This window comes from Athene noctua, chromosome 17, assembly GCF_965140245.1.
Source record: "Athene noctua chromosome 17, bAthNoc1.hap1.1, whole genome shotgun sequence".
Lineage (NCBI taxonomy): Eukaryota > Metazoa > Chordata > Aves > Strigiformes > Strigidae > Athene > Athene noctua.
The window spans coordinates 14862506-14890363 of NC_134053.1; the positions used below are offsets into that span (position 1 = coordinate 14862506).

The 27858-nt window shown below is 59.2% G+C and overlaps 3 protein-coding genes across 6 annotated transcripts in view; 1 reads left to right on the forward strand and 2 right to left on the reverse strand.

Moving 5' to 3' along the window:
- KSR2 (kinase suppressor of ras 2) overlaps positions 1–9107 on the reverse strand; it is a 124602-nt gene extending 115495 nt beyond the window's left edge. For 2 of the 3 annotated variants that reach the window (XM_074921391.1, XM_074921389.1), the window contains exons 1-3: positions 8931–9104; positions 1840–1980; positions 853–1003 (exon numbers count right to left, since the gene is read on the reverse strand). In XM_074921391.1, the coding sequence (XP_074777492.1) occupies positions 853–1003; positions 1840–1980; positions 8931–9092 (454 nt within the window). In that variant the 5' untranslated portion in view covers positions 9093–9104. Of the gene's footprint in view, positions 1–852; positions 1004–1839; positions 1981–8930 lie in introns of all 3 variants that reach the window. The other variant, XM_074921390.1, reaches the window with a different exon arrangement.
- Positions 9108–20252: 11145 nt separating this feature from the next.
- RFC5 (replication factor C subunit 5) lies at positions 20253–23034 on the forward strand. The gene is made up of 11 exons (XM_074921130.1): positions 20253–20314; positions 20403–20467; positions 20570–20706; positions 20803–20882; positions 21232–21305; positions 21419–21578; positions 21734–21815; positions 21947–22076; positions 22284–22361; positions 22465–22519; positions 22752–23034. Exons 1-11 carry the CDS (start codon positions 20283–20285, stop codon positions 22846–22848), a joined length of 990 nt encoding a protein of 329 aa, XP_074777231.1. The 5' UTR covers positions 20253–20282; the 3' UTR covers positions 22849–23034.
- A 669-nt stretch (positions 23035–23703) lies between these two features.
- WSB2 (WD repeat and SOCS box containing 2) lies at positions 23704–27599 on the reverse strand. 2 transcript variants are annotated; one of them, XM_074920977.1, is made up of 9 exons: positions 27447–27599; positions 27157–27328; positions 26823–27058; positions 26489–26620; positions 26031–26131; positions 25588–25760; positions 25232–25345; positions 24628–24735; positions 23704–24408 (listed from the first exon to the last, which is right to left on the reverse strand). In XM_074920977.1, exons 1-9 carry the CDS (start codon positions 27460–27462, stop codon positions 24246–24248), a joined length of 1215 nt encoding a protein of 404 aa, XP_074777078.1. In that variant the 5' UTR covers positions 27463–27599; the 3' UTR covers positions 23704–24245. The 2 variants fall into 2 exon arrangements, with proteins under 2 accessions (XP_074777078.1, XP_074777079.1); XM_074920978.1 differs by lacking the exon at positions 23704–24408 and adding an exon at positions 24816–24926.
- Between the last annotated feature and the right edge of the window lie 259 nt (positions 27600–27858).

Below are 27858 nucleotides of genomic sequence, written 5' to 3' on the forward strand. Positions count from 1 at the left end.
CTCTCCTTTGCGGGGGGCACATGTGTAGAGAAGAACCCCCCAACTCACCCCCAGGCCAGACCCTGTCGGCAGCAGCCCCGGGAAGGGAGCCCTCGGCCCCAGGACAGCATCATCTAGCAAGGCTCGGCTGGCCGGGGACAAGGTGCCAGGAGGGCCAGATCCTGCACAGCCACCTGCTGCATGGCTTGCCCCTTCCCCAAGCAACCCCAGGCCCCGCTGCAGCCCCCGGCCCTGCTCCGCTCGCAGGCTGCAAAGCTCAGATGAAGCCAGAGCAGCTTCTGCTTCGTGCAGCCGCCTCTGCAGCACGGAGCAATGCTGCCACCGCCCGGGGACCCGCCAGCTCAGCACCCGCACCCCAGCACCCGCACCCAGACACCCGCCCCAGGGGAAGGGGAAGCGGGGCTTGTGCGTGCCCTGGGAAGGGGCTTCGGCACGGGGGCTGCGCTCTGCAGCCAGCCGGGAAGCGATGCCGAGTGGTAGGAGCTTGCTAAGTCTCAGGGGATTTTCCTGAGTTTGCTGACTGTGCTCCTGCAAGAAAAAGGTGTCCAGGGGACCCCATAAGAAACTCTGCACCCTCCTCGGGTGAAGCCTCCCTGCAGAGAACCAACAACTCATCATGTCCTAGAGAGGTGAGCCCCCCACACGCTCCCGAGCCACAGGGATGCACCAGAGCAAAGATGTCCCCTGCAGGCAGTGGGTACCTGGCCACCCCCAGGGGTGCTGGAGCTCTGCAACCCACTGAGAAGACCCTGCAAACACCTCTGATGCATTAAAGCCACGCTCTGGTGTCACCACAGTGGGACAGTGCCGCTCACCTCGACCGGCTCGAGGGGACGAGGGTGCCCGACTCACCAGACTTGTGGACGCTGCGGAGGCAGGAGAGGGAGGCGTTCAGGCGGGCACACTCCTCGCTGTTGGCCCCGAACTTCTCCACGGTCGCACAGACCTGGTCGTCAGTCATGTCCAGCAGCTCCTCCAGGCTCAGCTGACCGGGGGTGATTTCCTGACAGGGGGAAACGGGGCAGGAGTGAGACAAGAGGAATAAACCACCCCAGAGCATCCTCTAACCAGCACCTCGGCACACACAGATAAGGCTGCCCTGTTTGGGTCACAGATGCAAAAAATCACTCATTTTCCATCTCAATCCACAAGAAAACCCAGAAGACACAGTTTGAGCCCCAGCTTTATCTCAAGTTTTTTCACAGTCTCAGGTATATCCAGACCCAGCTCAACACCAGCACATCTGGGGGCACCAGGTAAACCTGCCCCTGCCCTGAGCACATGCAGGGACTGGCAGCTTCAGCACAGACTTTTCTCTTCCCCGGGGGGGCTGTTAGGGGAGCACCTCCATGTGCCACCCCCTCGCCACACCCATCGCCTGCGGGAGCCCAGGACATGGCAGAATGCCGTGACCTGCCATGGCACCACCACGCTGAGATGGGGACATGGGGGACCCCCACTGTGGGGAGCAGCACCCATGAAGTCCCCCTGGCACCCATGTCCTTCACTGGGAACAGTGATGGGGTGTCCTCACTGGTGGGTGGAGGGAGAGCTGTGGGGTGGCCCAGGCCAGCACATCCCACCACGGGTTTGCAGCATCGTCCCATGCAGTAAAACAACCTGGTCCCTCTGCTCTGGTCTCCCACCCCGCTCCCCACTGTGAGCATTGTCCCCTCCAGCCTGTCCCAGGGCCAAAACACATGGCTTCAAACCAGCCTCCATCTCACAAAAAACTGCCCCCTTGCCTAGTTTTGCTCAAGGTTCCCACAGCCCCCTGGGAAAAGCACTAGTGGAGAGGCTCAGCAGACAAACCTGCAGCAGTTAATGCCCAGCCCTTACCTCCATCACCTCCTTCCGGATGTCGACGATGCGGAACCAGTGCAGGAGCTGGGGGAAGCCCTCCAGCTTGGCATTGCGCTCCTGCAAGGCCACCTTCCTCTTGCAGGACAGCTGCCGGCTGAAATACTTGACCAGCTTGCTCTGGAAGAGAAGGAGAAAGCCCCGTGGGACCCCCTGCCATGACCCTTCAGCTCACCCCACAGCAGAAGGGGGACACAGAGGGGAGTGACTGCAGGCAGCTCGGGCTCTGCCCCATCCGCAGGGCACACACAGCTCCTCCTGTCCTCAAAACACCCTGTTACCTGCTGCCACACTTTTGCAGCCAAGGGCCCTTTGGCATCCAGCTGGGTGTCCAAGGGAGGCATTTCCCTCCCAAAAACAACACTTCTTGGTTCGTTTATCCCCAACCCAGTGTGCTTCAGTGCTGAGGTCTTGCTCAGGGGATGGACAGCCCTCACCACCCTGGGAATCCCACGGTGGGTGGATGAGGAGAGAGGACAGGGGACACAGCAGCATTGTTCCTCGCACACAGTAACACAGATTCCACCCCCTCCCAGCTCCGCCCAGCACCCAAAGGGCATGCTACCCTCGCTTACACCCAAGCTCAGTGCAAAGGGACCCCTCGAGCATCCCCCACCGGGAGCAGCCACAGCATCGCACAGTGCCAAGGCTGAGACGTGGGCGTTCGCTCCTTATTCCCACACCACCAGCCCACGTGTGCCCCAGTGCTCCTTCCTCCCACCACTCCTCATCACCACAACCGGAGCCAACAACCCCTCTTTGCTCAGCCATGGTCCCATCCATCCTCCGACTGTCCCCCCCAAGCCTTCCCACCACAAGGCCAAAGACGCTGCGTTAGCAACCACAGCCCGACAGCTCCCAAAATAAAGGCGCTGAGTGACTGGCCTCCTTTCTCAGAAATATAGAGCAGAGCCCAGCTCGCTGGAAACCTGCTGGGATTTCCTGCTCCTGCTTTTCCAGCTGGGTGATTCCCCAGCACCAGCAGCACTAGATGGTGCTGTGCCCCTGCCCGCCACCGGCTCCCGCGCACCCCAAAAATAGATGAGCAAAATATGCAATGGTTTGGCATAGAGAGACAAGGGGAGAAATCCCATCACAGCATCGTGGTGTTTGGGAGAGTTTCCCCATCTCTCCTGGTCCCTCCTCTCGGTGGTACCCAGCAGTGATGGCCACGGGGCTTGGTATGACAAGATGCATGTGAGCAAAGGGGTGAAAATCAGCCCCCCTGCGCCCACCCATCGTGGCTGGGAGAGGTGGGTGCACCCAGAAAGGTGCAAAAGAGACAAAACCAGCCCCCTTCTTGCTGCCTGCGGTGGGGGGAGCAGGCAGCACAGGCACGGGAGAGGCTGGTGGTCCCCATCTCCTTGCAGTGAGTCCCCACAGTGATGTCCCACCAGCACCACACAAGGGGGTGACAGCTCTGCCAGGAGCCAGACACCCCAACCAGGCAGCCTCTCCAGAGCCATGACCTGGCTAATGGCCACAGAGATTAACTACTGAAAATTAATACCAAAAAGAGCTGGGGACAGCAAAGCAAAAGGCCAAGGATGCTGCAGTAGCCCCGTGGGGCTGGCTAGGCTCAGCAGCACCCTGACCAGCTACCATGTCTGTTTTTTAAGAAAAAACACTCTCCTAACACAAACCATCAAAAGGTTTTGGGGTCAGCCCGGATCACACATCCTAAATACACCCCAGACCCTTGGAGGGGAAATAGCAGACACCTTGAATGCACACAGAGAAAGCTCCTGCCCCCCCAAAAAAACCCCTTCCCGACACACTACTGCAGCAAAACACCAGCAAAAACCTTCCTAAAAACTCCCCTCCATTCCCACCAGCCTGCCTTCATCTGTTCCCCTGCCCACCCCAGGCTGGCAGCCATGGCAGGACCCAAAGCTGGAATGGGGACAGAGCCCTGGGCAGCCCCCAGCACCACCATGCAGAGACGTACTGGGAACTGGGATCAAGGCAAGGACGGGAGAAGTGGAGAGAGATACTTTAATTTTCAGGCTCCAGGTGGGGAAAATTCACCCCACCCAGCCTTGAGAGACTGGAGGGGACATCAAGGACCCAGATGGGACCCTCGTGCCCCAGCGTGGGCTGACGCTCTGGCCCACAGGGGAAAACAAGCCCAGCAAACCTCTGTGAAATCCAAAAGCACTTCTTGTTTACTGAAAGTTTCACCAGCGGGGCTGGAAAGGGAAGCAATCGAGACAGTCCCGTGCCACGGGGAAAGCCCCATCGCATGGCTGAGGAGATGCTCTCGCTCCCCCTGAGCTGCTGCTCAGCCCTCCCTGCGCGGGATGGAGATTTTGCAAAAGTGCGAAATGCTGCTCTGCTGCATAGGGCAAATCCTGCTTCGCGTTCCTGCTGTGGCACAGCCCCTCTTGGCTCTCCTGTGCCTCAGTTTCCCCCTCTGGAAAAGGGCAGGGGGACACCCTGGGGTGCTGTGGCTGTGGGTGTGCAAGCAGATGGATCAGAGTCCCAAGAGCATGGAGGGTGCTTGCTTTTTGGGGGACACACTGCTGGTCCAGCTGGGGATGCTGCCAGGGGGACCGGGGCTGTGGGGGGACCCACACACCTGCGTGGGTCACACGCACCAGGGGACACATGCACCTGGAGCCGGTGCTCAGTTTTCACACCCTTTCAAGCACCTCTGCCCCCTCCAGCACTGCAAGGGTTACGGTAAGGGAGGGTGAAATGCTCTGACAAAAGGGGGGTAAAGCACAAGCAGCCCCTTCCCCTTGGCCACAGCGGGGGCCCCGTGACTCCCAAACTCCTCCCAAGGCAGAGACCTTTCACTGAAAAACAAAACCCCAGCAGGTCTCTGCTGCCCGCGGCGGTGGGTGCAGGCAGAGGAGGGATGTCCCCACTCCGCATCACTCCCTTGGGACCCTGGGTGACCCCAGCAAGACGAAGGGCCAGGGTCACCCAGGGCTGGAGCCTCCTCTGCCCCCCTGCAAACCCTGCCCACTTCTTTCCCCCCCTCACCCCGATGGGGATTTCCAGCCTCCTCCCGCCACCCCAAGCAGGATTTCCCCTCGGCAGGCGCTCACCCCGAAACCCATCAAACCCATCATGGCAGCAAGTGGCGGCTCCCCCCGCGCAGGCACCGGGCACGGGGAGCAAAGCAGCCGGTCTCCAAGGAGCGGGAGGGCGGCTGCACCCCCCCGGCGCGGCACCCTGCGCCCTCCCTGACGTCAGCCAGGCTGGAGACGGCACCGAGCCCTGCCTGGAGACCAGGGAGAGGCGGTGGAAAATCCACCTGCGGGAGCACGAGGTGAAAGTGAATTAACCTCGCAGAGGCAGGCCGTGCACTGCCAACGCCCGGTGAGCCGTCCAGAGGGACCCTGTCGGCCGGGATGCCCGTCCCCCTCAGCACGGCGGGATCAGCACATGCCTGTCGGATGCCTTCGTGCCGTGAAGCGAAGAGGTTGCTCTACACCCTCAAGTATCCCCGGTGCAGCAACAGGCCAGAGGGGCTGCTTTCCCACAGACCAGAGCGACTCTTCCCTGACTCCTACCAAGGGGCTTGTTATTCCAGAGACACCTGGAGCAGTCTCACACTGGGGAATACCTCGCCACGGTTATATTTTCCCTCCCAGGGCTCTTTCAAGGCCCTGCTAGGCTTGCATGCCATCTCTGGCTCTGCACATCATTTATTTCAAGCACTGCTAAATGGTCCCCGGGGCTCACTTTTGAGACAAGAGTACAGGGGCCGAAATGGTTCAAGCCAGTGTCCTGAAGACGCCTGGCTCTCCAGGAGGATACAGCCCAGGGATAAGTGCTGTGCTCTCCCACGGTATTAGACTCCAGAGAATCCACATGCTCAGGTAGCAAATATCCCAGTGTTGTGGCAGCGTCTCCTTTGGTCACAGCCAGTGCAAGTTTGGAAACAGCCACAGCTCTTCCCTGAGTGCCTCTTCCCACTCTCACCCACGTGTGTGTGCAGAAGCCAGAAGGATCCCGGGAGGGATCCCCATTCCCAGCGGGAGCACAACAGCCTGGGGAGAGGGAACTGCCAATCCCAGGGTAATCCTTGGAGCCACTTTCTGGTTTTGGGGAGTCATGATCCACGCTTTGAAACCAGGTGGAGTAACCCCAGCACAAAAAGCAAGGTGCCGCAGGACAGCCAGAAAAATCACCCAGCGCTGAGAAACTTTTCCTTTTTGCTTTTACTCTGTGCCACCCCCAGACCTCCAGCAAACAGGCAGGAGGCAGTGCTCCTCTTCCGTATTTACATCTGAAAACCCAAATTTAGAGATCCAAAGCCCAACTGCCATGCTCAGACAGGGAATAAAGCCCCTCGACCCACGCAGGACTGGACAGAGCTAATGGGAGCAGCTGCTTGGCTCCCACCCTCCTGCTCCAGTGATGCTCAGCCTCAGATCTGCTGCCCCATCGGAAGCAAACTGGCCCCAACTCCCACCGCGGGCAATGTCAGTTGGCGTTTTAGTCCCAGACACTGCCTTGGTTTCTGCTGGAGCCTGTCCCAAAGTACAAGCAAGGCCTAAAAGCCCCCCAGCCCTGAGGACTGCACTGAAGCCGGGCTGCAGCCAGTGGTACCCATCCCAAAGGAAGGATGCTGCATCGCGGGATGCTTTTACCAGCTCCCTGCACAACCACAGCACATGAAGGATGGCGACTTGCGTGAACCTTAAGGTGGTTTAAAAAAAAAAAAAAGGATAAACTTCGATTAATCCAGCAAAATCAGGGTTTAGTATATGAGGATTAACAAAAAAAACATGGATTCACCCATTTTATTCCAGGCTCATGCTGATGCAAAGTCTCCCTAGGGTGCTTGGGGCAAGATAACCTCCCAGCCCACTTGTCCCCGGCCACTGTCCCCTTCGCCTCGCCAGTGCCTGGCCCAGCCCTGCGGCCGCCAGATGGGAAGAAGCGCCGAGCAGAGCCTCCGCATCTGCGTCACGTCCTTGGGACGCGGCGGTGGCGGCACGGACTCAGGGCCAAGCTCGGCTCCTGCTTACGCTGGCGGCAACCCAGGACAACACTGCCAGGAGCCAGTCCAGACCCACACCAATGTGCCGGCATCAGGAATCTGGCCCTGGATTCACTCCCCTCCTGGGAATCACCCCGTTTCTGTGTGAAAAGCAATGGGTGAGTGTTGGCAGGGATGCCCGTGGCTGACACACGTTGCAGGCACCCAGGTTTGGGGGTGTTTTAGGGAAAGTGATGCCAGGGCTCCCTGCGGCAGGTGCAGCATGATCCATAGCGGCTGGAGAGATGCTTCCCTCTGAGCACAAAGGATTTGTGGGGTGGCATCCCCCCAGACACCTCCAAACCCTCCAGTCGGCCTGGGCTGAGCTGCCCCAGCAACACCAGGGTGTGCTTCACCCACACACCGTCATGGGATGCGGGGAAGGAGCATCCCACCAGGATGGCTTCACCACACTCTTCAGCTCCACTTGGTCCTGTCCACGGCAGGGAGGTGGTAATTCCTCAGCTGTGCCAATCCTAACAAGACTGTCACTCCATGTGGGATAAACTTCTGTAATCCCGCACCTCTGAGGGGCCTCGGAGCCTGTCACTTCCCTGTCCCTCTTCCGAGGTTGCTCTGGGGCCACGCGTGGACCAACAGCTCCAGACTGAGCTGCAGCCCCTCGCGCAGAGCGGTGGGATGGGACAGGGCTCGGAGCAAGGAGAGGCAACGGCAGGATCCGTGCGGGAATGCGGTGCAAGCCAGTGCCTGGGATGCCGACCGGGGAGCTGCACCCCACCCCCGGGGACCTCCCCGCGAGGGGCACAGCAGCGGCAGAGCGATGCCCCGCTCACTCCCATGGTGCTTGGGAGTTTGGGGGGCAAAGCAGCAGCGTGGGGTGTTTCGGTCGCGGTCCAGAGCTGAAAACCGCCCTGCAGAGGGGCTGTGGGACCCCGGCAGGGTCCTTGAGGCCGAGCCCAGGAACCGCTGTGCCACCGCATTTGGGTTCTTGGTGAGAGCAGCCAGATTAGAAAGCACCAGCCAAAAGGCCTGAGCGGGGTTGAGCTCCAAAATCCCCCCCCGCCCCTAGTCCTGACTCCGTGTCAGCCACTTCCACGGCCCCGCCGGCATCTCCCCGGGGTCATGGCCCTGTTACACACAAACGTCTCCCCACGCTGCCGCCTCACCCCTGGGCACCCCAGCCTGCCCAGCCCGTCCCAGCCTGCCAACCTCCCGCTGAACCCCAAACCCATCCCCAGCCAGGTCCCGGCACACTCCAAGGGGAACCTCTTCCTATGGGGCTACCACAGACAGGGCCCCGTGCAGCAGCTTCACTTATACCGATTTTTCCCATATATGAAACATAAATAAATCCGGCCGGGGCTCCCCTTGGCATGGCCCGGCTGCCTTCACCCCCCGCAGCACCGAGGCCGTGGCTCAGTGAAGCTTCCCCTTCCCGCCGGGGACCTCCCCGCTGCCGGGCAAGGCTGGAGGGTTTGGGCAGACGCTGCATCGCCACGGCGGAGGAACCGAGGATGAGGAGGATGATGGCCTGCCTCCCGGTGAGCGGCTGGAGCCCGGCCGAGGGGATGCGGACTGCTCGGGGGGTTGGAGTACGGGGGGAAAGGATGCAGCCGGGACGGGGCGATGCTGCCTGGTGGGAGGGATGCAGGTGGGCTGGAGGGGATGCAGCCCAGTGAGGAGGCAGGAGCCCGGGGAGCGGATGCAGCCGGGCCGGGGGGTGTGCAGCCCGGTGGGAGGGATGCAGCCAGGCCGGTGGGATGCAGCCGGATGGGGAGGAAGGAGCCCGGGAGGGGATGCGGCCGGGCCGGGGGGATGCAGCCTGTGGAGGGCTACGGCCGGGCCGGGAGGATGCTGTGGGGCCGGGACCGGGCCGGGGGCAGAGCGGGGGGCCCGGGGCCAGGCCCGGGCCCCTCGGGCAGGACGGGCAGGAGGGTTTGGAGGGGCCGGACCCACCTCGGGGCCACCTGCAGAGCGCGCAGCCTCACTCGGGCGCACCGCAGCGCCGCGGGGGAACCCGGCGCGGCCCGGGGGGGGGGGGGGGGGGGGGGGGGGGCCGTCGGAGGAAGATTGGATATGGGAAGGGGAGGTGGGGGGGTCGGCGGGCCCCTACCTCCAGGGTGCGGATCTCCTTCTGCGTGAGGTCGTTGGAGGCGGCGCACTTGGTGCGGAGCCCCTCCAGGTTGGAGATGCTGATGTCGATCATGTTCTGGACCAGCTCGCACTGCTGCAGCGCCTTCTGCAGACTCAGCTGCTGCTCCTCGCTCCTCGTCATGTTGTCCTCATCCATCGCTCGCCGCGCCCCCCCCCCCCACTCCCCTCCCCTCCACCCTCCGCCGCCGCGGCCCCCCCCCCCCTGCCCGCCCCCCCCCCCCCCCCGCGCCGCTCAGCCCCGCTCCGCCGCGGCCCGCAGCATCGCGGCCCCGCGGTGCCCACCGAGCCGTCAGCACGGCGCCGCCGCCGCCTCCCCCCCCCGGGCGCGGCGGGGCGGGGGCGGGGGCGGCGCGCTCCGGCACCGCGGGGCCGCGCTCACTGCGCGCCGCTCCGCGCGGTAATCCCCCCCAGCACACACACATCCCCCCAGCACACACACATCCCCCCAGCACACACACATCCCCCCCAGCACACACACATCCCCCCAGCACACACACATCCCCCCCAGCACACACACATCCCCCCCAGCACACACACATCCCCCCAGCACACACACATCCCCCCCAGCACACACACCCCCCCCAGCACACACACATCCCCCCAGCACACACACATCCCCCCCCCAGCACACACACATCCCCCCCAGCACACACACCCCCCCCAGCACACACACATCCCCCCAGCACACGCACATCCCCCCCAGCACACGCACATCCCCCCAGCACACACACATCCCCCCAGCACACACACATCCCCCCAGCACACGCACACCCCCCCCAGCACACACACATCCCCCCAGCACACACACATCCCCCCAGCACACGCACACCCCCCCCAGCACACACACATCCCCCCAGCACACACACATCCCCCCAGCACACACACATCCCCCCAGCACACGCACATCCCCCCCAGCACACACACATCCCCCCAGCACACACACATCCCCCCCAGCACACACACATCCCCCCCCATCCCCATCCCTCCGCTAACGTGTTACCGGCCCCCACTGCCCGGCGTGGTGTGGCGGGGGGAGCGTCGGGGGGGGGTGGGGGGGTGGGCTGCAAGGGAGGACCCTGCTGTGGGGGAGAGGGGGGCTGGGGCAATGGGTGTCCCTGGGGTAACGGGGGGGGGTGTGTAATGGGGGGGGGGGGTGTCTAAAGCAATGGAGAAGGTCTTTAGAGAGCGGGTCTTTGAGGCAACGGCACGGGGGGGTGGTATATTGGGGGAGGCCTGGGGTAATGTGGGGGCCTGGGGCAATAGGGGGGGCTGGTATAATGGGGGACCCTTCTGCAGTGGGGGTCCTGCTGCAATGGGGGGAGGATGGTGCAACGGGGGACCTGGGGCAATGGGGGGCCCTGGGGCAATGGGAGGAGGGTGTAATGGGGATGGCTGGGGCAATGGGGGGGGCCTGGGGCAATAAGGGGGGCTTGATACAATGGGATACCCTTCCGAAGTGGGAGTCCTGCTGCAATGGGGGTCCCAGGTGAATGGGGGTACCTAGGGCAATGAGGGAGGGCTGAGGCAATGCGGGGCTCCGGTGCAATGGCGGGGGGGGGGGGGGGGGTGCTGGTGCAGGGGCAGGGGAGCTGGGGGAATGGTGCAGTGAGGATCCTGCCGCAGTGGGGGCCCCTGTTATGTCAGGGGGACTCTGATGTGATGGGGGCACCCTGCTGCAATGGGGCATTCTGCTACCTGGGGCCTTGCTGCAATAGGGAGCCCCACTGCACTCGGGGGGTGGGGGGGGAGCTGCTGCAATGGGGGTCCCTGGTGCAGGTGGGGCGCAGGCGCGATGGGGAGTCATGCTGCACCGCGTGTGCCTGCGGGGCAGGAGCGGCTGAGGAGGTGCAGGGACGTGCACCCCCAAAGGCCTAAGGAAGCGCATTGGGGTGCAACAAGGAACTGCAGTGCAGCCCCCGCTGTGGAAGGAATGGGGCAGGATGCGCATCGCTGGGGGCAGGAGGGGCTGGTTCCCACAGCTGCCCTCCACGCCCAGGGCCCCCCTGGCACCGAGGGGGTGCTGATGCTGCCCAGGGCCCTGCCTCACCCCACGGACCCCAAGGGTTGTGCAGAAGGGGACGAGTTGCGGGGGGGCAGCCAGGATGGAAATCTGTAGCAGGATCAAGGGAAAGCCAAGGTGGAACCCTGCGGTCCCTGCCCTAGCAACAGGATTTGGCCTGAAAGGGACAAAAATCAAATAAAAATCAAGCTGCCACATGCCACAGTGTGCCTCCCCCTTCTCTCCCCCAGCTCCCCTCTCCCAGCGCTGCTCCAGGGGGTTAAAATACCAAGGATGTGGTTTGTGGAGCAGGGGCAGGGTACAAGGGAGGGCACCCAGACACCCCTCCGCTGTCCCCGGCCCAGAGGCCACGGTGATGGCCCCATGTCATGCCCAGGTTGCTGGGTAGAAGCCAAAAGAGCCCCCCCCAGCTCTGTGTGCACCCCTGGATCTCCATTTCCCAGAGGCCCTGTAGAAGCACTAAGCCCCCACACAGGGGATGAATCCCGACTCCTCTTTAGCACACTCAGCTATTTTGGGGTTCAGCCCAGCCTCAGGGAGTGGCAGAGAAAGGGGGTGCAGGCAGCACACACCAACCTCCTGATGCTGAAGCCCTTCCCTTGGAGAAGAGCCTTTCCCTCTGTCACCTGCTGTGCTTGAGAAGCTTTACAGGACCTTGGTATATGTATATAAAACGTTTTATGTACATATTATATGTGTCTATATATCTATAAAAATATGTATAATTATATATCATTTTTATATATAAATTAAATCTGTAAAAAAGGTACCTGGAGGCAGTCAAGAATGGCCAAGCCTGGCCAACAAGCCCAGTAGCTATTTGGGAGAGATGGAGCCAGGACAATGCTGCCTGTCCCACACCCCCAGAGCAAAGCTTCCTCTGACCTGTGACCTCCTCGGCTTTGGATATTTGACTTTATTCCCAGTTGAAGTGCCTGTCCTTGTCCATATTAACTCCACAGAGAACTCAAGCCAAATGACTTTATCCATCAAATTAAACCAGCTGTGTTTGCAGTGATCTTCCCACTCTTGAGTCAGGATATGGCTAAAAAAGTTTGAAATTGGCTGATTTCTGCCTTTTTGTAATCAGATGTTTTCATTTCCAGGCTTGCTCCCGTGTCGGGATAATCACACACATCCCTCTTCCTCCCTCATGAGCAACCCATTTGCTTACCTACAAAACTTCTCTTTGAGGGTGGGAAGAAGCAGATTAGAGGGGGTTTATAGAAATTACCGGAATTTAGCTTTATTGGTCGTTTTTGTGCTGTCCTGCCAGGAAAGGACCCAAAGATGCAGCCACCCTGGCTCTGCAGTGTCCCCAACCCTGTCTGTAAGGGGGACCCCCCCCACACCCCACCCCCCCGGATGGGAAACACCAGCAGCTCCCTGGGTGAGAGCAGGACCCTGCCTGCACCCGCTGCCGGCAGTCATGGGAGCCTCCAAATAGGTTGTGGAGGGGCCATAAACGGGAGGAAAGTACATCAAAAGGGTTCAAAAAGCCAATTTGAGGAGAAGAAGAAGAGAAAGAAGAATTACAATATGATATCATATCATATAAATAGAAAGGGGATACCAGACAATCATTTACAAACTGAAAAAGAATGGAATGGAATGGAATGGAATGGAATGGAATGGAATAGAATAGAATAGAATAGAATAGAATAGAATAGAATAGAATAGAATAGAATAGAATAGAATAGAATAGAATAGAATAGAATAGAATGCTAGACTACCATACCCAAACTGAGCAGAAAAATATAATATAATATAATATCATATCATATCATTTAAAAATATATAAATATATATTTATAAATATATATAGAAATATATATATAATATAATATATATATAAAAAGGGGATGCCAGACAGAACTGTATAAAGCTGTTACCTTCTGCTCAACACGTTTGGATCAGGCTGGGACTCAGGCACTTTGCAAGCCACAGTGGGCCTGGGCGGTGAAAACCCACCCAAGCAACCAAGTGGGCTGCTGGAAGGAAAAACCTGCTGCGATTTCATACTGCAGAGGGTCCCTTCTTAGCTGGGCCTCATCAATTTTGTTCTTAACTTCACACGCATATATATATATATATATATATATATATATATATTTATGTGTTTCAACTGGGTGTTTAGCTGGGGTGCATGGGACGAAGCAGCACTGCAGCAGCTGGTTTGCACTGGTGGGCGCTGGTGGGCGCTGGTGCAGGCCTGGGGGCTGCGGGGGTCCCAGGGGAGAAGCATCCTCCCGCTCTGCCACCTTTTCCTGCAGGAATAAGGGGGCAGAGCCCTCTGGAAAGGCCGACATTCGCTTGACTGCTGCGGCAGGCGCTTGGGGAAGGCAGTAATCACCAGATATTTCACTACCACCCGTGCTGGAAATGCGATGCAATTCTTGTCATTAACTGGAGCACAGGAAAAAAAAAACAAACTACCATGCTGGAAATTTTCTCTCCTGATGGCTTCTGTGGTTAATCAAGTCTTTCAATAACCAAACCAGAGATAAGAGGGCAAGGCACTCTCCGTACTCAGCACATTTGCAACAACAGATTATTTTTTGTCCCGAAAACATCCAAGCTGCCAGCCTAGCCATTTCTGGAGCTGCTGTTCCCAGATCCAATTACAAGGAAGGGAAGGATGGTACCCGGAGGAGAGAGGATGCTGAGAGCCCCAGCTCAAAATTGGGGTGCTGGGAAGCAAGTGGATCCCCCCTGACATCCTTTACCCTCTTGCCATGACTCCACCAGCTTCCAATGCAAAAAAATTCCCACAATCCCAGTATCTGCCCTTCAAAATAAATAAATACAGCAAAACAAAGCAAAACAAAACAAAATAAAGCAAGGAGACTGCTGGGGAAAAAAAAAAAAAAAAAAAAAAACACGAAAAAAACCAAAACCACAAGCAGCAGCAGACCTACAGTGATTTCGGGCGTACACCAAACCTCACACTCCCCAAAAATCTCTATCCCAGTTGGTGGGACAATTCACATGCTCAGAGCTGGGCTGGCCAGTGGTGCGAAAGATGGATGCACATTACGGATGATGGGAACGGGCATGAGGTCAATAAGAAAACCTGTGTTTTTCTATTCTACAGCCTTGGACAGCTTGAATTATTCATTTCCTTCGTTATCAGTGCCTGGATTTCGTACACAGGCTAGCTGTGTGCGTTGTTACTCAGCAACATTAACTACTTCATTTCTTAAACACAAGTTGTTTTTGGCACAATAGGTTCATGTAAAATGTATCTTCATAGAATCCATCACAGAATGGATAGGCTGGAAAGGACTTCGAGGATCATTTGGTCCAACGTATCCTGGCAAAAGCACGGCCTAGACAAGATGGCCCAGCACCCTGCCCAGCTGAATCTTGACAGTGTCTGATGTTGGGGAATCCACCACTTCCCTGGGGAGATTATTCCAGTGGCTGATTGTTCTCCTTGAGAAAAATCTTCCTCTTGTGTCCAACCGGAATCTCCCCAGAAGTAACTTGTACCCATTACCCCTTGTCTTTTCCATGTGTCTCCTTGCAAAAAGGGAGTGTCCATCTTCTTTGTAGCCACCCTTTAAATACTGGAACATGGTGATAAGGTCTGCTCTAAGCCTTCCCTTCTCCAGGCTGAACAAACCCAATTCTCTCAGCCTTTCCTCACAGGGAAGGCTTCCCATCCCTTGACCATCTTTGTGGCCTCTGGGCCCTCTCCAGCCTGGGCACAGTTTTTGTACAGCAGGGACCAAAACTGAACACACCATTCCAGGTGTGGCCTGGCAAGCGCTGAGTGCAGTGGGATAATGACTCTTTACCTCTGCTGGGGATGCCCTTGGCGATGCAGCCCAGCACCCCGCTGGCTTTCCTTGCTGCTGCAGCTCACTGCTCACTCCTCTTGAGCTTGTTGTCCACGAGGACCCCCAGGTCCCTTTCCACAGCTTCTCCCCAGCCAGGTGGATCCCAGCCTCTGCTGCACTCCTGGATTAAGTTTTCCCAGGTGCAAGACCTTACACTTGGCTTTGTTGAGCTTCACAAGGTTCTTGTTAGCCCCCTCTTCCAGCCTATCCAGGTCTTCCTGCAGGGTGGCTCTCCCCTCCGCAGTGTCCCCTTCCCCACTCAGCTTGGCATCGTCAGCAAACGCCATCAGGGCACACTCGATCCATCACCCAGATCACTTATGAAGACACTGAACAGCGTTGGGCCTGATATCGATCCCTGGGGGACCCCACTTGTGACAGGTTGCCTGTTTGACAAGGAGCCATTTCCAGCACCCTCTGGGTGGGGCCTGTCAGCCAGTTCCCCACCCACCCACAGACCCCTTGTCTGGGCCGTAACACATCAGACTCTCCAGGAGGAGGCTGTGGGGAACCGTATCGAAAGTCTTGGAGAAATCCAGGCAGACGGTGCCCACTGCTCGCCCCAACACCTGCTTTGTTGTAGAAGGTGATCACGTTTGTCAAGTACAATTTGCCCTTGGTAAATCCCTGCTGGCTTTTCCCAGTCACGTCCTTCATTTGACTTGTGATCTTATAATGACTTAATTCACCTACGTTGGTTTTCTTGCATGCCCGTGAGCTTGGAGCTACCAAGAGTCTCTTTAAATCAGGTTTGTTTTCACAGGGTGCCTCGGGAGGGGGATGCTCTGCTGGGGCACAGCAGCCAGCTGGGAAGGGAGAAGGTGTCCCCTCAGCACGGCCGGCTCACCACCCACCAGGTGAACCCAACCCAACCCGCCCTTGTTAAACCAACCCTGCAACAGCATCACACAAGGCTTTTCCCACCAAATCCCCCCCAAAACCACCCCATGAGGCTTTTACGTGCTGCTAACCATCGGCCATGAGTGCTAAATCTGGCTTGTTGCTGACCCCTTAAATTCAGGGTTGCCTCCATTCATCTTAAAGGCTGGTCACCACTCCGCACAAAAGGGCCCCTTCTGATATTAGCATTTTTATTTCTTTATTATTAATATGCTGAACAGCATCTCCACCTCCACGCCGGATGGGTCCATCTCTTGGACTTTGCCTCTCAAGGACCCCTTGTTTTTCTTCCCTGTGAAAGAGCATCTCTGCTGCCATCATCGCTGCCATCATCTCTGCCACCACCTCTCTGGAATTCCCTCATCCTCTTCTAAATGGGTGCACCTGATGCCTCAGGGCTGTTAATGAACCTATCAACAGGGCTATAAATTTATAGAGCTGTTTACCAAGTCAGATGTGTCCTGCCAGTCCCCTACCCAAGAGGTATAACAGGTAAATAAGCCAGGACAGACAGCTTGGACACCAGTCAATAATTTAGTTGGTTCTAACAATGCCGAATCATTGCAGGGGGATGCACCCATCAATTATAACAATATTAAACAACAACGAATTTTTTTTTAAAAATAATCTTTAAAGCAACCTGGTCAAGAAAGAGGTGAAATCACCCATGAGAGTTATCACTGCGTATTTGAGCGTGTACACCAGCCACAAGCAGAAGACTTTGCCTGCCTCCTCCAAAGATTATGCCTGGTCTGGAGCTCAATTTAATGATGGGGCACAGCAGGGAGGAAACACCTGGAAAAATCCATTTTGAAGGACAAAAGCCTGCCCCAGGTAAAGGCAGACATAAGGAGAGAACAGCAGCTCTGGACCAGCTACCAGAGGAGAAGCCAAAGCCTGTCAGGCTCCAGGTCGCACCTCCCAGACGGTTCCCAGGTGCTCGGGAAGGACCTTGCAGCTCCTCGCCTGCCATCAGAAGGGCCATCTGTCACAGCCGTCATGTGCCCAGAGGAGCGGCTGAGGCTTGCTGAGCTCAGCTTCCAGCTCCTGCTTTCCCTTATGAGGCTGGGGGTGAAAAAAAATAGGAAAAAAGAAAAGATTAAAAAAGAGGAAAGCAACTGCCCTCCGGCAGCTTTTGGGGCTGCTATAGGATTTGTCCTGGAGCTCTTGATGTTTTCCCTTCCCTTGCCAGTGACAGGATTTCCCGTGATTTTTTTTGTACCCTGATATACTCCCCATCATCTCTACTTCCCAACAGATCTCTTCCCATCATCTCTCTGCCTGTGCTTTCCAAACCAGAGCTTCTCACCACAGCCCTGCCTTCCTTTCTCCATCCGTGGCATGTAAACCAGAGCAGCGCCTGAACATCCCCACCAGCCAGCTTAGGTTATTATTCCCTCTAAGCCCCTACTCTAAGCACGCTCCAGACGTTTGCCAAAGCCCATCCTGAAAGAGCACAGACCCCTCATCCTTCGGAGATGTCTCTGGCAAGAAGAGGCCATATCCAGCACCTCCAGAAATAGCCAGGAGCCACCCAGCCCCACGCAGAGACACCCCCTTGTTATTCAGCCAAATGTGAGGGACAGAAGTCAGGGCTGATTTTTCGATTTAGTCAACCATAAAAAAAGAGACCTGCAAATCTTCAGGCTGCTCTCATGCCCTTGGAAGTGGCAGGGACAGGGATAAAGGTTTTCCCCTCCCTGCAGCCACCTCTCGAGTTTGCTGCTCCCATCACACTGAGGACACAGCTGGTCTCCTCCCCCCCAGCTCCGAGGCAGCCCCCAGAGCTGCTGCCCTTCACCCCAGCCTTCAGCCTTGGGGTGCCCCTCTCACCCAGAGGGCTTTCCAAGAGCCGGGTCACCCCGAGAGCATGGTCACAGCTTTGCTCTGGCAACTCCCGGGGCCATGCTCTTCCCAAAAGCACAGGCACCACTGTGATTCAGTGAACACCAGCACCTCTCCCCAAAACCATGCCCACAACCTTGCTTTAGCAACTCCCAGCACCATGTTCCCCCCCAAAAGCACATCCACAGCTTTACTTAAGCAATTCCTGGTACCATGGTGTTCCCAAAGGCATGCCTATAACCTTGCTTTGGCCCTTTCTGGTGCTGTGCTTTCCCAAAAGCACAGGCATGACCTTGCTTTCATGAGTATCCACACTGTGGTCTCCTCAAAATCATGCCCACAACTTTCCTTCATCATAGAATGATTTAGCTTGGAAAAGACCTTTAAGACCATCGAGTCCGACCACAAAAGCAGTTGTGATACGGGAGGGAACAGTGGCAAAGAGGAGGCTCCTGTGTCAGCGCTTGTTTTGCCAATTATTAGGCCTAGCTTAAAGGACACAGCCAGCATAAAGATGAACCAATAACCAAATTGTATTTGATACAAAAGGGTCAGTACATGGGTGAGTGCTGGGGGTACAAACAAGTCAGTCAGATTATACATAATCAACATCAATCCCACTGACCCCAAAATGACACCGCACAACCAACAATGGGTGGAATAAATGGTGAAGTGCAGTCTCCCATCGAAGAGACAGGAGACAACCCAGTCAACAAGCCACATACTGAATCTCTACACAGCCTGTGTTTACAAAGGCCAGACCCGACTGGAGCCCAGTCCCAGGGAGGCAGCAGGTCCTTCCCCAACAGGGAACTCTGCACAGGGCATCCACCTCACAGACAGACACTGCCCCTCCTGCAAGTGGTCCCAGCTTTTATCCCTCAGTGGGACACTTGACCTTTGCTTATTTAATGCGGGACACCCAGGGCTCATTTACCCAAAGGCTCTCCCTGCCAGGCCGGCTGCACCCTGGAGGGAAGCCTAAAGGCAAACTCACCCCCCTTTGGGAAGGGCTGTGGGAATCACCCATATGTCAACCTTAATTTGGGGCTTGGGGCTGAAACCCCAGCATTTCAGCGCTGCAAGCAGAAAAGCAAGTAGGTTGACAGAGGTCTTGATTTGGGCAATTCCAGTGACATACAATGTAGGAACAATGAGGCTGGGTCTAACCTCCACATGCAGGGAAGCACTTGGTTTATTCAGACCGACTTTGCTGAGTGTCCCTGGATAGCTGAGCCTGGAGGTGCATTCCCATGCTTTTAGGAGGACTCCCTCTGCAGAAAAAGGCACTGCCACTTTGCTTTGGTTGATGGGCATAATTCACATGCCTCCTCTTCCCTCTGACCTGCCCAACCCAGGCTGCAAACCTTGCGGACAATCCTTGGCGACACCGACAAATGGAGTTGCCTGTCCCTTTTGCTGCTCCAGAGTCAGCTCAGGAGCCCTGTGACTGCCACAGTGCTCAGCTGGCTTGTGATCCAGCCCACCAGCAGCACAGATGAGGCCTCTCACAAGATCAGCACATCTCAGGGCATCACCCCTCGTCAGACACCGGTCCAAAGCAAGACAGCTGCAGGGAATAATTCCTGGCCTTTGCTGCCTGCTGAGCTGTGCTCAGGAAGATCAGTGCTGGTTGGTCTGGTCTGCGCTGAGGAATCTGGTGGAGTTGAGAACGGTCAGTGTGAGGTTAATGGTTGGAATGCAGGATCTTCAAGGTCTTTTCCAACCCAGATGATTCTGTGAAAACCAGACCAAGGTCCCTCCCTTTGCAGTGCCATGTTCTCCCCCAGAGCCCAGGGACCACCTTGCTCTGGGGAGTGCCAGCACCGGGCTCTCCCCAGGAACATGCCCACAACTTTACTTCTGCCATCCCTGGTACTGTGCTCCCCCCAAAAGCACAGACACAACCTTGCTTTGGCACTCCCTCAAACCCATGCCCAGCACCCTGCTTCAGTCACTCAGAATCACAGAATCATTCAGGTTGGAAAAGAACCTCAGGATCACCGAGTCCAACCCTCAGCCCGACTCTACAAAGTTCTCCCCTACCCCACATCCCCCACAGCTCATCCAAACGGCCCTTAAACACACCCAGGGATGGGGACTCCCCCCTCCCTGGGCAGCCTGTTCCACTCCCTCACCACTCTTTCTCTGAAACGTTTTCTCCTCATGCCCAGTCTGACACCCCCCCCCCCGTGGCAGTTTCCAGCCGTTCCCTCTTGTCCTGTCCCTGACCCCCTGGGAGCAGAGCCCAGCCCCAGCCTCTCTGCAATGTCCTGTCAGGAGCTGCAGAGAGGGATGAGGGCTCCCCTCAGCCTCCTCCTCCTCACACTCAACACTCCCAGCTCCTTCCCTGGCTCCTCACAGGATTTACTCTCCAGCCCTTCCCCAGCCGCGTTGCCCTCCCCTGCCCTCGCTCCAGCCCCTCGAGATCTCTCTCGTACTGCGGTGCCCGAACCTGGACCCAACGCTCCAGGTGTGGCCTCCCCAGTGCAGAGCGCAGGGGGACTGTCACCTCCCTGCTCCTGCTGGCCACACTACTGCTGACACGAGCCAGGATGCGCTCCCCGCGCTCCCCCTGCCCCCAAGAGCACGAACACGACCCGGCGCGGTGAACGCCCCACCCCCCCCCGCCCAACACCCGCTTTAGCCCCGCCCCGCGCTGTGCCCGCCCCGCCCCGCCCGAGCTCTCGCGAGACGGCGGAGGATGGCGCGCGCGGGCGGCGGGAACCTCCCGTGGTACGGCCGGGACCGGGGGGAGCGGGGGGAGCGGCGGGCGCTGCCCCGGGCTCACCCCCCCCCGCCCGGTGCGCTCTCTCCGGTGCAGGGTGGAGAAGTACCGGCCGCAGGCGCTGTCGGAGCTGGTGTCTCACCGGGATATCCTCAGCACCGGTAAGTATCCCCCCAGCAAGTACATCCCCCCGGTAAGTTACCCCCGCCCTGCATCACCGCGGGGGTACCGGGCCTCCCCCAAGCCCGTTATCCCTTCTCCAGTGCAGCGGTTCATCAGCGAGGACCGGCTCCCGCACCTTCTCCTCTATGGCCCTCCCGGTACCGGTAAGACCTCGACCATCCTCGCCTGCGCCAGGCAGCTCTACCGGGAGCGGGAGTTTGGCTCCATGGTGCTGGAGGTAAGCGGGGGTGGGATGGGGGTGATAGTGGGGTGTCCCCCCACCCCTGGGTGCATCCTCAGGGGGGGATAGCAGACCCACACCGTCTCCCTCCAGCTCAACGCCTCCGACGACCGGGGTATCGACATCGTGCGAGGGCCCATCCTGAGCTTCGCCAGCACCAGGACCATCTTTAAGTAAGTGGCAAGTCTGCGCTCCCCAAAGCTCCCCATAGCTCCCCATAGCTCCCCGTCCCTTCGCCATCCCCCTGCTGACACAGCCCACCCCAGCGCTCGGCTCGGGAGGAGGGTTTGGGGGGGCTCCCGGGGTGGGAAGCTGGCGGGAGCGGGTGGGAAGGAGCCAGGGGTGCCCGGGGAGCAGGGAGGATGCCGCGGTAAGGAGGAGTGGTCAGGATCCAGTCTGGAGGGGAAAGGAAGGCTCCCAGGGAGCATCCATGGGGACCAGGCTGGGAGTAAGCACTCCCCCTCCTCCAGCACCAAGCCAGCAGCCAGGACCAAAGCCACCCTGTTTTTGTCCCTTTTTAAGGAAAGGCTTCAAGCTCGTCATCCTGGATGAAGCGGACGCCATGACCCAGGATGCTCAGAACGCCCTGAGGCGAGGTGAGGGGTGCTGGGGACCCCGTGCCAGTGGCACCCCGTCAGCCTTCCCCTGCCCATGGGAGCCCGTATGAGGCAGCAGCTGAGGAGCAACCTCTCCTCCCTCCTCTTTGCAGTGATCGAGAAGTTCACAGAAAACACCCGCTTTTGCCTTATCTGCAACTACCTCTCCAAGATCATCCCTGCCCTGCAGTCCCGCTGCACGCGCTTCCGCTTCGGCCCCCTCACCCCAGAGCTGATGGTGCCCCGGCTGCAGCACGTCATACGGGAGGAGGGGTGAGCCAGGGGCGGCGGGGGGCTCAGCGCCATCCTCTGTGCCCCCTTCTTCCCCATTCTCCTACACGGGGAGGAGCAGTGGGCTTGGTTTTCCACAGTTGTATCTCCCTCCAGCAGCGCTGGCTCCCTGTGCAGCCCCAGGTCTTGTTTTCCAGGGTGGATGTGACTGAGGATGGGATGAAGGCTCTGGTGACCCTCTCAAGCGGTGACATGCGCAGAGCCCTTAATATCTTGCAGGTACAGACTGTGGCCACGGCCTCTCCTCGTGCAAGCCAGCAGCAGTCAGCCCCACGCAGGCAGCTGCCCCAGAGAGGTCAGTGGAAGAAAGGCTGAACTCTTCATCCTTCCTCCACCCCCCTCTTCCTCAGAGCACCGCCATGGCCTTCGGGAAGGTGACAGAGGAGAATGTCTACACCTGCACAGGACACCCCCTCAAGTCTGACATCTCCAACATCCTCGACTGGATGCTGAACCAGGACTTTTCCACTGCCTATCGCAGTATCCTTTTCCCTCCGCTGGCCCCAGCGTTTAATCCCCGCTGCTATAAATCCTCCTCTTTGCTGAGGCTTCCCATCCTGTGACCTTCTGCTTTGGCTGGGGTGGGTGCGGCTCACTGGGGAGGGTCCCGGGGGTTGTCAGGGGGTAGGGAGTGGGATCTCACAGGGAAAGGCCTGGAAGAGAGCCCTTCACTCACTCTCATCTCAGAAATCATGGAGTTGAAGACGCTGAAGGGCTTGGCCCTGCAGGACATCCTCACCGAGATCCACCTGTTTGTGCACAGAGGTGGGTCTTGTGGGGGCAGCTCCTGCTGAGCCAGCAAGGGACAACCACATAACCACGCGTGTGTCCCCCTGCACCAACATGCACTGTCTCCTTCTATCCACAGTTGATTTCCCACCCTCAGTCCGCATCCAGTTGCTGATCAAAATGGCAGATATCGAGTAAGTGTCTGCTCGCTCCCACCCGGTGCCCCAAAACTCCCAAGCTGGGAGGCTGCCAGTGTGCCCACCCCACAGGGGTCACCCCTACTGCGCTGTGCTGGGTCTTGGCAGCCAGTGGGCACCGCTGGCAGACACCCGCAGCCTCTACACACCCATCCCGACCCAGGCTGTCTCTTTGTTGGGGTGTAAACATGGTGTAAATACCCAAACCTGCCCTTGCCCCCTGCTCCAGGTACCGGCTGGCTGCTGGGACCAGTGAAAAGCTTCAGCTGAGCTCCCTCATTGCGGCTTTCCAAGTCACCAGGGACCTGATCGTGGCCGAAGCCTGAGTCCTGCTGGGCCGACCCTGGCTCAGGCAGGAGCTCACAGAAGCTGGAAGGGACCGTCAGCCCCAGGCCCAGTGCTGCTCCCGGCAGCTTTCCGCTTCCTTTGTGGAAGCCTTGAGCTCCCAGCCAGGACGCAAGAGTTGGGCAGCGTTGTTTCTAAGCTCCACCAGGAAATACAGATGTCTCTAAAGCCGAGCAGGTTGCACTTGTCTTTTGTTTTCTTTGGACTGAAGGGAGGTGGTTGAAACTCATCCCAAGCCCCATTGCAAAAGCGTTGCAACTACACAGGCTGAAGTCTGGCTGCTCTGCCCTGCCTGCAAAACTTCCCCCCTCGCAGTGCAGAGCTGCTCAGGCGCTGAGCAGTACAGCTGTGGCCCCTCCACTGAGTGGGTCAGCCATGCACAGCATGCACTCACGAGGGAAAACATCCCAGCGAGCAGTTTAGAGGAGACATTCCCCGTCTCCGCCATCAGCTGGGCTCACAGAACCAGCCCTCTGCCACACAGGGGACTCAAAGCACGTGCTGGCACTTCAGCCACCAGCTAAGCTGGAGGGAGACAAGCACATGAGACCGCTTCGTGTGCAGCATGTCTGCACATCGGGCTGCTCAAGTGCTTAGCTCCAACAGGGAGAAAAATCAGCGGAGGAATGGGAGCTGGGGGCTGCCTGAAGCCTCATGTCCCACCTTCACGGTGGGGCTGATCCTCCCCAGCACCCACTGCTGAACATTCGCTGGTCGGCGCCTCAGAGCCGAGTGAGCACCCAATGCCACCCCGACAGCTGCGGCAGGAGGGCTGGAGCCTGCCCTGCCAGGTATCCCCACATCGCCTCTACCAGTCAAGAGGAAAGAGATGAGGAATCATTTCTTTTATTCTGTCATCGCTGTCGTCTAGTCCGCAGAGACCTGCTCAGGTTTGTCCAGCTCACGCCAGACCAGGAGAGCAGCAGAGCCCACGCTCCTCCGGGAACGAAGCTGCAGTGCAAGCCGGTCCCGGTGAGGGTCGGTTTTGTCAGGGACAGTTGTAGCCCCGTATTCGTAAGAACGACAAAAGCTCTGCTGAGACTGCGGCTGCTAACCTTCAACCCACAACACTCCACTTGGAAGCAAAAGCACCTGCCCCAAAACTTGCAGATAGCAGGGGGACCCGTTTCCCCTGCGGGGCCACCGCAGCTGCGCCCCTTGCCCTCTGCATGCATTTTTGCTGGGTTCTAGTATTATTATACCGAAAAATCCCTCCACATTCACAGACGCAGCCCCAGAACAAGGGGAGCAGCAATCTCCCACCCCACAGCTCACGAATCAGCGAGACATCGTCACCACAGTGCCTCCTCCAACCCAGGCCAAGCCTTGCTGCCAGACAGAGGGCTCTCGCCTCTGTGCCCCCACTTTCTGCGCTGCCTTAAAATGTCCGGTAAGTGAGGAATTCCTTCAGCTTCCTGGGAATGGGGAGCGCGAGGACCTGGTACGTCGTCAGGAAGGTGCGCAGAGCTTTGCGACACAAGTGCTTTAGCGACGAGAGGACCCTTGGAGCGGTCCAGAATTGGACGTGGCCATCTCTGGTCCTGCAACAGGACCCAAACGAGCCATGAGCACAAGGCAGAAAGACTCAAGAAAGCTCCGTTACCCCCCCAAAATCCCAAGCTTGCAGCAACCGCACATTCCCCAGCCCAGGAAACCAGACTGCACCCTCCAGGGAAGCCCAGAATTTGCTGAGCAGACACAGAGCTGCAGGAGGAGGGAGCAGGCTCGAGTTTCTCCACCTTCTTCTCCCAAATACACACCCTGTGGCAATGAAACCGCCGTGTGGAAAGTACATGCAGCACAGGCCGTTGGTCATGGGAGCAAATGCAACCGGCGACCGCAGCTCCAACGCCCAGATCCTCAGGAGCCTAAGGAGAAAGGGAGGGGACACAATGCCAGGCCCACATCCACGCAGTGCCTGCAGCTAAAAGAAAGCCTCTGGGTTCACCTGAATGCATGCAAACTCTGGAGTAGGATTTTCTTCCCATGGGCTTAGAGCATCCCAGGAGTGTCACAACACGGCAGCAAGGCGGGAGGCACTGTCCCCTGTAGAGCTGAGCTGGATGCAGACAGAGCTAGTGACTGTGCTGAGGGGCACAGCGAGGGAGGGTGGCACAGCACAGAGGAGGACACGGGCCCCAGCTCGTCACTCAGAGGGGCAACAGGGCCCTGACCTTGCTACCCCTTGCCACAGCCAAGCCACGGTGTCCCAGGCAGCCTTGCCCCTTCCCCTCACACCAGGCATTGGTGAGGACCTGGCACATGAGGTCTGCTCCCCGCTGGCATGTGCTGAGCTCCTGATTAGTTTTGGTGGTATCCTAGGACCCCTCTTCCCACTGGAGGTCCCCAAGGGGGTTCACTCACCTGTCATCCGCCACCGTGGCCAGGTAGAGGCCCTCAGGAGAGAAGCAGACGGAGCGCAGGGAGCTGGTGTGGACTTCGCTGCTGTAGTCCACCACTGAGTGCAAGGGGACGTGGCTGCAGGTGGGGAGAACAAGCCCAGTATCAGTCCCAGCGTGCTGTGAGCCCCATCCCCAGCGCTCCAGGCCTGGCAGAGGGGCCAAACCCAGCAAGTCAGAGCCCCCCGTCAGCCACTGGAGACAGAGGAAAGGTGGTGGCCATGCCCAGCTAGGAGGGAAGGCCACGTTCAGCCCTAACAAACCCCGACAGCATTGTCCTGCCCCCTTTCCACAGCCCCCACTGGCCCGCCGGCCCCGTACCGCAGCGTCCTCAGCTGCTCGCCAGTGTAGGGGTCCCACATGATGACGCAGGCATCGTAGGAGGCGGTGACGAGGAGCGCCGAGTCCGGCGAAAAATCACACGACACCACGCTGCTCTGGTGCCCCTCCAGCCTCCGGATGAGGGTGTAGGACCGCATGCTCCACAGCAGTGCCTGCAGGACACAGGCAAGGTCTGAGGCTGGGAGCATCTCGGGGGGTGGGGGGGTGGGGGTGTGGGGGTGTGTGTGTGGAGGAGAAGCACTGGGGTTTAAGGCACTGGTCCCAGCTCCCCCACACAGAACCAGAACTGCCGAGGAGCCAGGGTGGCTCCGACCTGGCCCCTTCTCATAGGAGAACTTGCACGGGGTGGGGGGGACACAGAGGGTGGAGGGGAGCACTGGATTCAATGGGACGCGGCATATCTCCCATCCCGCAGGACTCACCGACTTCTCTCCGGCCACAGAGCAGAGCATGCTGCAGTCTGGGGAGATGGAGCAGCAATAGACCCACTGCACGTGGCCCGACAACACCTGGACCTGCCGCCCTGGGGACGGCAGACACGAGAGTCACAAGAGGGCAGCACGAGAGGCAGCGCTGGGCCTTGCCCCTGCTCTCCCCTCCCTTTCCCAAGGGGGAATGCAAATGGGGCTGGGGGGTTCCCCTGGGCAGATCCCAAGCTCTGTCTACTTGCAACCCCTTCCCGCATGTCCCAGGCCCTACCTGTAAGGGGACAGTTCTGCTCCATGTTGCAGGACTCTCCCCTTCTGCCTTGAATACTGTCCCCAAAGATTCTCTCCCACCATCTCCCCTGCCAAGATGGGTTTCTCTCCACTTCCCCGCAGCAGAGCCCAGCCTCAGGCTGGGGTGACCTAGCACCAAGGACCTCCCCCTGCGCTCCTACCATCTCTGCTCAGGTCCCAAATGCGCAAAGTCTTGTCCCGTGAGGCTGACACGAGGATGAGGCTTCCATTAGGAGCGAAGCTCAGGTCTCTGACAACATCCTGGTGCCCCAAGAGGCTGAAGAGGAGGTGTCCTGTGCAGAAGAGCCACGCTCAGCACCATCCCTCCACGGGGAACAAGGCAGTGCCCCTGACATGCAGGCAGCCCCGCCTGGGGCAGGGCAGGGGCTCCCTGCTCACCCCGGGGGAAGAATTTGGGGAAGGATGGAGATGGGATCCCCCTCCAAGGGGGAGCAAGAGAAGAGACACCAGCCTGAAGCCCTGCCTGCTGCTCACCTGTCTGCACCTCCCAGACCTTGATCTGCCCGTCGTTGAGCCCGGTGGCCAGGATCAGGCAGGGAAGCCCCACGGCGCAGGCGGGCTCCGTCTCCCCGGCCCCTGCCGCCGGCCAGGCGCTGAAGGCCAAGCCCCACACGATCTGGCCACACTCCAGCGTCTTCTCCTTGGCTGCCCCTCGGCTCCTCGCCTCCGCTTTGCCGCCGCGGCTCTTGCGCTCCGAGGTTTTGCAGGTGCTGGGAGAAAGCAGGGACGGACGTTTAACCTCCGGGCCCCCCACCGCGGCTCCGCGCACCCCCGTCCCCTCGATGCAGCCCCCCCGCCCCGTACTCACAGCTCGGCCTCCTCCAGGGGCCAGGGGATCAGCTTGACCACGCAGTGCCCCTGCGACCAGGCGAACCAGGCGCCGTCGGGGGAGAAGGCCACGCTCCAGGTCTCGCAGCTGGATTTCCAGTCGTAGCGCTGGGGCCGGCCCGGCTTCAGCTCCGCCAGCAGCACCGGCTCCTCTGCGCGGCGGGACGGCCACGTTACCCCCGGCCCGGGCCTCCCCGCGCTCCTCCCGCCGCCCCGGGGCCCGCAGCGGGGGTACCCGCTCCCCGCGGCCCGCCCGCCGCCCCCCCTCACCTCCGCTCGCCTTCATGGCGGCTCCGCGGCCCGCCCGGCCCGGCCCCGCCGCCTCCGCCCGGCCACGGCAAAGCCCCGCCGGGCCGGGCGCGGCCTCCGCGGGCCCAGGCCCAGGCCCAGGCCCAGGGTGGCGGTAGCGACGGCGGCGGCGCGGTGAGGGCGGCCCCGCCGCCTCCGCCTACTCCGGCGGCACCGCCCCGCCGGGGCCTGCGCCTGGGCAACGGCAGCCGCGGGCCGGGGGGCACCGGGGCGCTGCGGGGGGAAGGTGCCCGGCAGGGACCCACCGCCGGGGGCTCCCCGGGATGGCTGCCCCCCCCCCCCCCCCCGAAACCTGGCCGGGCTCCCCGGGGTGGGGAAGGGGGGTACACGGCAGCGGAGGGGGGCGGCAGAGCGCGGACCCCCGGGCAGGAGG

Bases quoted from the DNA above. Each gene is read 5' to 3' on its own strand.
- RFC5 (XM_074921130.1), top strand. From the start codon at position 20,283: ATGGCGCGCGCGGGCGGCGGGAACCTCCCGTG. The intron at 20,468-20,569 runs GTAAGTATCCCC...TCCCTTCTCCAG, and splicing joins CCGGGATATCCTCAGCACCG to TGCAGCGGTTCATCAGCGAG. The intron at 22,077-22,283 runs GTATCCTTTTCC...CTCTCATCTCAG, and splicing joins CTTTTCCACTGCCTATCGCA to AAATCATGGAGTTGAAGACG.
- WSB2 (XM_074920977.1), bottom strand. The intron at 27,059-27,156 runs GTGAGTACGGGG...GCTTTCTCCCAG, and splicing joins CCCCTGGAGGAGGCCGAGCT to CACCTGCAAAACCTCGGAGC. The intron at 24,409-24,627 runs GTGTGTATTTGG...GTCCTGTTGCAG, and splicing joins GGCGGTTTCATTGCCACAGG to GACCAGAGATGGCCACGTCC.